This window comes from Penaeus chinensis, chromosome 11, assembly GCF_019202785.1.
Source record: "Penaeus chinensis breed Huanghai No. 1 chromosome 11, ASM1920278v2, whole genome shotgun sequence".
NCBI classification, from domain to species: domain Eukaryota; kingdom Metazoa; phylum Arthropoda; class Malacostraca; order Decapoda; family Penaeidae; genus Penaeus; species Penaeus chinensis.
Window position 1 is genome coordinate 28121560 of NC_061829.1, and position 10000 is coordinate 28131559.

At 34.8% G+C, this 10000-nt stretch overlaps 1 protein-coding gene across 1 annotated transcript in view; it reads right to left on the reverse strand.

The window, feature by feature from the left end:
- Positions 1–10000, reverse strand: part of LOC125030347 (peptidyl-prolyl cis-trans isomerase G-like) — a 22658-nt gene that overhangs the window by 12473 nt on the left and 185 nt on the right. Inside the window, exons 2-7 of the mRNA XM_047620337.1 lie at positions 5605–5739; positions 5104–5256; positions 4855–4942; positions 3629–3658; positions 3316–3467; positions 3075–3192 (exon numbers count right to left, since the gene is read on the reverse strand). Coding sequence (XP_047476293.1) covers positions 3075–3192; positions 3316–3467; positions 3629–3658; positions 4855–4942; positions 5104–5256; positions 5605–5731 — 668 coding nt within the window. The 5' untranslated portion in view covers positions 5732–5739. The remainder of the gene's footprint in view (positions 1–3074; positions 3193–3315; positions 3468–3628; positions 3659–4854; positions 4943–5103; positions 5257–5604; positions 5740–10000) is intronic.

The window sequence follows — 10000 nt, forward strand, 5'->3', positions numbered from 1 at the left end:
CTAAAACCTTGGAGCATGCGACTCAATGACCATGCGTTTTGTCTATGTATTTATATTCTTATTTATCTTTTAATATCTAGAAAGTAAAATAAGTGTTTTGCATTATTTTACTCTCATCATGACTTAGATGGCATATATGAACAGAACATATCTATCATATCCAATTTAATAAATCCAATGATTGAACTGTTGTTAGCTTAATGTAAAGTGAACTGAACCAGAACCTTATTTCTAGTTTAGGATGATAGCCCCATTCACACAACAAATGTGGTGAAGCTGCACCCTGAGATTGATGTGTTGCCAAATCTCACTAAATCTATAGATTTAACCTCTTATAGCCAGGCACACTCATCATGAAATACCAAATCAACATAATGGTATGGCAATAGGTGTCATGACTCACTTAAGGGAGTCAAGTGGAAAGTTCTGCTATACATAGTGGACTCCCCTGCCAAAAGGCTACATGGTTGCCACAAGTACTGGAATGAGTGACACACAGGAATTTCTGGCACATTCATTGTAGGGTTAAACCCCATTCACCATATTTGGGCAGCTACAGGCAGGAACATGCCCAGGGAAAATCCTCGCATTCGATTTGGTGTCCCCTAAAATGCATTGCATGCATAGGAACAGCTGTGCAGTGATAAAGGGTAAAAGATGGCAACAGGACTAGTGGCATCCATGTCATGACCTTTGTGAGCTGTTTTAGTAGCAATATGTATTATGAAGAAATTCATGCTAGCAGTTGAATTTCATTAAATGTCCAAGAGGGTTCCACAGAATTAAACAAGGAAAATAACATTGGAAGACAAACACTTATATGTCATACAGTGACATCTGATAAATCAGAAAAAGACAAAATAGTGAATCCCAGATTTTGATGTTTCCATATGTAAATACAACATAATTTTGAGATAGGCATTGTGCAAAAAATATTTTGACACATTTCCTATACATAAACAGCGACTGAGAACTGAATTTGACTCGCCTCTCATTTTCCAGGAGGGATATGTATGAAATCATTGAAAATGGAGACTGTAGTAAAGATTTAACCCTTTGATATATCCGTTACTTTTGCTATTATCTAAAAAAAAAAAAGGGCATAAATATGTCTCGACATTAATAAAAATGAACTATTATACAGACTTTCTACATCACTGTTGTCATGAACTTCAACATCTTTCCATCTTTTCCTTAGCTCTAAAGAACTAAGGGAAATATAAACTTCAACAGAAGTTTATATTTTATATAGATAGTGCTAAAAGAGGATACTCTGTCAGCACCATCTCTTGGTTCTTAACTGTGCTACTCTACTTTTGTCTGTGTCAGACTGTCTATGTCTGACTGTCTGTGTCTTGACACCACACACCGGTGTTCATGTGGACTGGGACTACTAGCTACACCCAGGAGAATTGCCACTCAAGGAAGTCTAATGCTCTTACTTTGGGCCACATGTTGGCAGGGAGGCACCCAGACCCACAGGGTACAGTTTTTTTATATTTTTTTTTATTTACTTAATTATTTCTATCCTAAAGAACTGTGTTTTCAACCATTTTATTTCCTGAGCATAAAAAAAGTTAGAAAATATGGCTTGGAGAGGGCTTTTTTCTAATACTTGTTTGTGTGTTTTGTCAATACCAAACTCATCAACTGCACCAGATGTTTAGTACCTCTAATTTTTAATGGAATACACTCAATGTTCTGTATTTTTTAAATGTGAAAATGAGCAGATTGTAAAAATTCATAAAAAAGGGGGAGGGGGGGGGCACACAATCCATACATCACCACTTCATAAACTAACTCAAACATTACTGCTTGAAAACAAACACAAATAATAATCTTCATTTTCAGAAACTTACTCTCAAGGTTTCTTCTTACATTATATTTAATGTTGCTCATTTATAGTATCCACTTATAATTCACCTAAATATCATTGACATTATTGTAATTTGATTACAATAGTATTTTTGTAAAAGTTTTTTTTTTTTCTCCTATTTTGCTTTATGTCATCACCCTTTCCTGGACTCAGAACTGACAAACAAAAGATTGTTAATATTAACTTGATTTATACATACTGCATGTGTACAGGTTGTCCCCAGTTACCAAATGGTGGCAAAAGTATCACAATACAGAACCCCAGACTTGACTCAAGTTTCAAGTTTAGGCTTGTGTGTTATGAAGCCCACCTCCATCATCCTTACCCTTTTCTGAATCTGTTATTCCATGCTGGGAAGTGGTAAAGATAACCATACTGATTACTGAAAGCCTTTACTGAAATTTGTCCTTCAAAAAAGATTGAGATGGGCTTTGGATATACAGCACAGCATTTTCAAAGGCTAAAAATTACAATATATGCAAAAATCAAATATATTATACTACTAGAGTAGACTATTTTTTGATAACTTCTAAAAACACAGATGTCGTCTTTTTGCAACTTTATCCACACATATCAGTACATTTAAAATTTGAGAAAACACCATGCAAAGCAGAATTATATCATCTTTGTTATCCAGTCTATTTGTCAATATTTGTCAATATAGTCCCTTAAAAAATCAAGAATACATGATTTTGAAGATCAACTTTGATGGGCCACAGGCATTCCTAAAATTATAATAGTGAGTCAGTAATTGTATGCTATCAACAGTTCTTTCAATTATTTTATGGTTCTGAAAAATCCAATTTTTTGACCACTCAAATGGCAATTTCCAAACAGTTTATGTATCTTCTTATTAATAATGACAGAATAATCAGTCAAAAGAAAGAAAGACAAAAAATGTTACTCCATAGCTCTACCATTAAATCAGTTTATCAGGGACCAAGCACTACTATACTTTTATAATCTATAACCACTGCTACATTCATTTCCAATACGGTATTCATCATTAAGTAACTGAAAAAGTTGGGACTTCAAACTATAAATATTTCTTAAAATAGATTGTCTAGTAGTAGTAAAAACTTACAAGTTTAAGCAATTCTAGAAAAGTCAGAAAAATCAGTCAGATTTGGGCAAGGAATAGTTATCCTTTAAATCTTTTATAATTAATATTTTCTTGATTCATCCACCAAACACTTACCTCTCTGCCTTCTTATGTTTCTTCTGTTTCTTTTCTTTCTTCTTCTTCTTTTTCTTTTTTTCATCAGAATCTGAGTCTGATGATGATGATGACTCCTTCTTTTTCTTCCTTTTCTTTTCTACAACAAGAAATGCCCACATATCAGAACAGATAATATACCAAGCTTAATTCAAGTAAATAAACATTAATACCACAAAGCATTTCTAAACAACTTAAAAGAATATCCATACATGACACTGACCTTTTACTTTGCTTGACCGCTGGAGAATCAACTCTCCGCAGTTTGCTATCACTGCAGGCTGGAGCGGCCGGCTGCGGTTGTCCACGGGAAGGTTCTCAATGGCAGTCACCACCTCCTCTCCACTCACCACACGACCGAACACGACGTGCTTCCTGTGAAAGAATGAGGGATATCATAAGTCTTTATTTCCAATATCTTCTATGTCCAACTGAAATACCTTTCACATTAAATTGAACAGTTCAAACACAGAAATATATATTCTCTGAATCAACGTCAGAATAATATCAAGAGTTGGCACTTTGTCTGTACTTACCCATCAAGATGCGAAGAGGGTTGAGTTGTTCTACAGGAAGGACAAAACGATCATTACGGTAGAATAACGAAGAATGTGAATGTCTGACACAGTGACAGTGGCATGGGGCGGTAGTCACCCCGCACCCGGCTGCCGCTGTCTTGCTAGATGACTGTAGGGAAGAACATACCATTACTTATCATGGTTGTGTGTGCAGCTTGGAAGACAGCTTTTGTCCAGACTGTGAAGACTTGTTGAAACCATGTCATGGTAAGATTGACTGAGAAGTAAAATTCCCTGTCTTTTTATTCTTTTTAATGGAAAAAACAATTGTTGTGGTCTACGAATAAGCTCAGTGACAAAAGAAAATACACACAAATAAAAAAAAAGAAAAGGAAAGAAAGAAAATCAAAACAGAAAATAATGAACTACGGCAGTAATACCTGAAAGAAAACATTACTGATATTCACTAACGGGATCCGCATTTCCATAAACAAATCTGTAAATAAAATATGAAAACAAAATGAAAGATACTAAATATAAGAAATGCTAAAGTACTTTTACAATTCTGAAGATATTTTGTCTTGTCTCTTACCTTGATATTCATTACCAAACCAATGAATAGAGGAAAACCATCAGTTTCATATCATAAGGTTCCTGTTTTACATTGATACCATTTTAAATTTTTTTTTATAAAAACAATTATCCCTAATATATAAGATAATAATCACAGTTGATGCATGTTTTCTATTTTTTTAATACAAAGAGAAACTAAATATTCCCATTGTTTTTTGTATCAGTATCAATAAATCAGGCATAAAAATATGAAAGAACTAACCAAAAATAAACAATATAAATCTGGGATAAAAATATAAGTTAAAGAACTGATTATTAAAAATATATGTAATCTTAAAACAGATCACTTTCACAATCATAAAAAAGAAAAAAATGTTAGACAGATTCATACAAAAGTTCAAAGGTAGAAGTTGTAAAACATTAGAACTTAGGATGCCCAGAGTCAAAATTTGGGATGGTGTTTGCTATCACATCCTGGACACTGCTGAAAAAATAAAGCAAGAAATAAAAGTGCAAATAATCTGCTATCTTCTTAACTGGCACAGAAATCAAATTATAAATTTGTTCACTTAAGAATGCTTTCATCTCATTCAAACAATTTAAGAATACTCTCACCATCCACTGGCACCTTTGAGCATCTATGTACAATAAGCAAAACAGACAGTACTTACACGAAAAACTGTGAACCATTTGTGTCTTTCCCACGGTTAGCCATGGACAGTAGAAACGGTATATCATGCTGCAGTTTAAAGCTTTCATCTGTAAATTAGTATGTTTGCAATGTATGCATTAACTGTTTCTAGCAATGGTTTTAGTTATTTGCTAAAAAATATCTTATATCTTACTGGTTTTCATATGTAAATCATATGTAGGTCTATAAAAAAAAAAAAAAAATAACTGAATTACTTTTCTTCCCTTACCTTCAAAATGTCCACCATAAATAGACTCGCCACCTGTGCCATTTCCAGCTGAGAAGTCTCCAGCCTGGATCATGAAGTCCTTAATCACTCTGTGAAACTTTACCCCTCGATAGTGAAGTGGTTTGTTGGTGGTCTTACCCAATCCCATCTCACCTGAAGAAAAAAATATCTAGAGTAGATAAAATGTCTTGATTTTTAAACATGGCTCATTTTAGTTTATTTATTACCTCCTATGCAGACTTTTATCTACAAAATCATAAATCTACCTAATTACTTTCTTGAATAATTTGTAAAAATCGGAGAATAAACAACTTACACTTTGATGTCCAGTTCCTAACTTGTATGATAGACATTTGGTTATACGTTTCATCAAACAAAAATATAGATACTAGAAGAGAATATGAAATAACATACTAAGTTCCTGAACATGTAACATGTCAGCATGTAACTAATTGTCCCAATGCTAAAAACATTAGCTATTCAGAAACCTTATTAACTCACCCGTACAAAGAGCTCTAAAATTTTCACATGTTTTAGGACATTCTTCACTGAAGAGCTCGAAGATGACTCGGCCAGATGGAATGCCATCAACTTCTATATCAAAGAAGCACCGCACTCTATGATCCATCTTGAAAACTAGAACAAAGATAAGAGAAAATAGTGAACATGATTTTACTGCTCTATCTACCATGAAAATACTAAAGATCACAGGATTTCCAAATAAATTTAAAAGCAAAAAGTGATTATTGATGGAAATTATTCAAATGAATTAACTGTTAGAAGAAGAGCACCATTAGGGTAAGTTCTTGGACCCCTGTTATTCCTAATTATGACTGGGGACATTAATGCAGATACTGAACACTCCAGTGTATCATCTTTTACTCATGATATTAGGATAAGTACATTATTACATTTAATAGAGGATGAAAACAAACTATGAGAGGATCTGCCTGTCATTTGTAAATTGGCAACAGACTTAGGCCTATTCATGAGTAATGATATGAGCTCCAGTCACCACACTGAGCAGGCAGCCAGTAAAGGAAAAGTAATGAGTGGACAGATGATGAAAGCTTTTCAGGTAACAGATCCAGAACACTTACAGTCATTATGGAAAACACTAGTGATTCCAAGATTAGAATTTCAGTGCCAAGTATGGAATCCAAGTCCCACAATAGACAATAAAATTGGTAAAATAGGTTTAAAGTTTTGAGCATGGAAGGTCTTACATATTGAGAAATACTAAAACAACTCAAGTTCTTTTCTTTATACAGATGGAAAGATACCTCATTATATATGCATGGAAGATCACTGAAATCTTGGCCACAAATCCATGAGGAGGAGAAAGGGGAATCAAGGTAAGACACACCCTAACATGGAAGAACAGCATATCATTATGGGCTAACTGCTCAAACTTTCCAATTAAGGAAAATATGTAACCAAAATTTCTTAATTGGTGGACCAAACCTGTTTAATAGGGTACCAAAGAGCATCAGCAACACAACCAAGAGAATTATGAAAGTGTTTAAAGGAAAACTAGACTACTGCTTGAATTCAGTGCCAGAAGAACTGCCAATCATTGGTAGTGAAAGAATGTAGGCTGAAACAAATTCCATTTCTCATCAACTTCAGTCCTTAGTCGCTGAAAGATGATTGTAGGTGTAAGCTATCTTCATGTCTAGAGCCAGTCTAAGTTCGTCTATTTTTTTTTTTTTAACCCATTGCTACCGGGAAAAATGAATAAAAAATGGGGAAAATGCTGTGCTCATGTTCTATATTTTTTGTGAAAGGTCTCTGCACATAGATGGCTCTGCTAGTGCTTAGCCACTAAGGAGTAGACCTTGTGACCTTACCTGAAAAATGTATTTTTTACTAGTCCTATGAATATCAATGGTGTCATATTTATTATAAACATTATAATTACTATAATGTTATAAACATTAGTAACAGCACAATAAGATAACGTAAGATATTTTCGTAAATCAAAGAAAAGGCTAAATGGGCGAGACAGGCAGTACTTGTAATTGGCTCACTGGTGACTTAGTACAAGTGTAGCCATCTATGTGTAAAAACAATCAAACAAGTAACTCACAGTGGGCATAGCAAATATGTACATGTCATGCCCATGGGCATTGGGTTAATGTGGGTTGTAATACCAGGTGTACACATGTAATTGCGTGTAATGCTCTAAAACCCAAATGAAAATTAGGAGGCATAAAGATAGGGAAGCATCAGAAAGGAATTGGTCAAGCCAAGCCACTTAGCTTCCTGTTTTGTTTCCATTAAAATGACTCTCCTCTATGCTTAGTGGATATAGGTTGGTTTCATTTTATTTTGACAGATTTAGAACTACATAATAATACCTAAAAGAATTAGACAAGCACAAACTATAGATCATAAATGAAAAAATAAAAAATAATAATAATAAATTGGTCCATATCTCAAATTGTGGTAATTGGGCATCAATTTATGTCATATGTCTAGTATGCATTCAAAGTGGTTTTAGCTGACAGTAAACAACAATGATAACAATGAAAGACTCATTGTGAAATGGTGGTTTTAGATTATGTGGTATTTATGTATTCTTATTGTTAAAATCCACTTATGGGAGGACTGCCACCTCTTCAACCCGTGACTTGGAATACAAAATCATCTAACTAGAAAGATAGAGCCCAGACAGGTGTGAGTGGTGCGCCACGTCACAATCATACTCAGGCATTGGTTTCACGAAGTTAACAGCATACTCAACAGCATACTCAGTCCCAGGTGTTTTTACATTAAAAATGTGTTTTCATGCTTATTTTTTACCAACCTATTAATATTTTTAATTGCTAAACTACAGTCAACACAGTCAACTTAAGATATTTTGAATATACAAATAACACCAGCACATATCTAAACTACACAAGTGATCTGCCTCAGTGACAATGGCCGATGTGTGTCACTTGTGTTACAGTGTTCTTGACCGTTTTTTTATTGAAAAACAGAAAACTTTTTAAAACAATCTTGGAATTCTATTAATGGAAAAAAGAAAGAAAAATGCAGTGCACCTTACACACTTGACATCAAAAAAAGTCAAGTGTAAGGTATGAAACCTAGGAAGATTATCAACTGATCCATGAGGTGCAATTTAACAAATATATACATTTCACAAGAAATGCTTTGCAAATAGAAGCACAGAATCTAATATATTTTTGAGAATTTTTATTTAAGATATTATTTTCCTTACTCTCTAGAAGAGACAAACTAAAAATATCAAGCAAAACTATTTGTGACTGAGACAGCTTTTGTTGAGAGCTGCTAATTACTTGGTGCCTAAGCAATAGTGGTGACAAGATCAGTGGTCCAATTTGGGGAAATGTAAGTATAACATCAGCAGACCAATTGAGGGCCAGTGTGTGCTGGGAAAGTTGGAAATCTGTTTTTATTCCAGTGTCATCTAGAGATTCAGACACTTTACTGAAATTATAAAAGATCGTGTACAGGCAGGGACAACCATTATCAGTGACTACTGGAAGGCACATAACTGCCTCAACTGCGGCTCAATACTTACACCATCGAGTACAAGTGGAGGGTAGTAAAGGCAAAAGTGCCACGTTAAAGCATGAGGAAATACAACTTTGTTGGTTATATGGTGATGTTTTTAACAAGCATCCCAGATTCGAATCAATGACTGCATCGCTTCCCCCTCGCTACTACTAATTTGTACCCTTAGCAGTAAGGTACATTGTCGTATCTTTTACATTTATTTTACCAGCATATCCTTTTTGTAAAAGCTAATTTGTGTCACATATCAATACAATTTAATATTAAAATATGTTGCATAAATTGGGTGGAGGTGGGCCCAGGAGGGTCTTGCCCCCTTTGATTAATCAAATAAATAACTGGTAAGATTAGTAAATAACTGATAAGATGACTAAAAAACATTGACCTGTTTCAGCTCTATCTTGCCGTGCAAGCTGAGTAAAGACAATGTTTGCCATGTTGGCCCCCTCTCAAACTTCCCCTCAGGCAGTAACTTCTGCCGAGTAAATTTTGTGACGCTAACCATGGGCATTTCTTGCACTTTACTTAGTTTCAAATATGGCCTACATGATTAGTCACATTTTTCTATCATCATAAATAAGAAGCTTGACTTGCATTTCTAAAAAGATGCATTTCTTTGATCTTTGTAAATAGGAAGTTTAGCTCTCTTTTCTGTAATCTCATTTCTTTGCATTCATTATCTCCTTTGGTCATTTACAGACACTCAAATCAAACTGAGGCCACTCAATGTTACCCCCCACCCCCCCAAAGAAAATCAGTTCCTCACATGTCCCCCAAGATTGTTGGGTGGAGTTGGGGACTTAGTCATTGGTGACTGCATCTGCACTGTAAAGAAATGCCAATGCAAGAAATGAAGGAAAACAGGTTGCAACAAGTTCCACATACAGTCTAAGTCTGTGATGATTGGTAGACGGACTGTAGCTAAGCCCTAGGTTAGGAAGGTTTTAATTTTTGTGGATTACTGGAGCCATGGGGTCGCAAGAGGGTTTTGACTTCATATAAAGTGATTATGCCTAGAAATTTACCAAATGTAAACAGGATAAGGGCAAAGAACGCTCTAGGTTTAGCCTACATTGCCACTGCACACACGCCTGGCCAAAATGAAATCATGGACGAAACCGATCTCTTTTAACCCCACATGAATATTAACAGGGCCTAATGCTGAAATTAGTAACAAGCTGCCGGCTTACAACATACAAGGATTTCCTTATAATATTGCGTCACTCATCATTATATTCTCGATAAAAGACCATGCCTTTTTGCCACCGTCCATAACTATGATATACAATTCCAAAAGTTAGCTTACATTCTCCGCCAAGCTTGATTGCAGTAAAAATCATTTACTCAGAAAAAA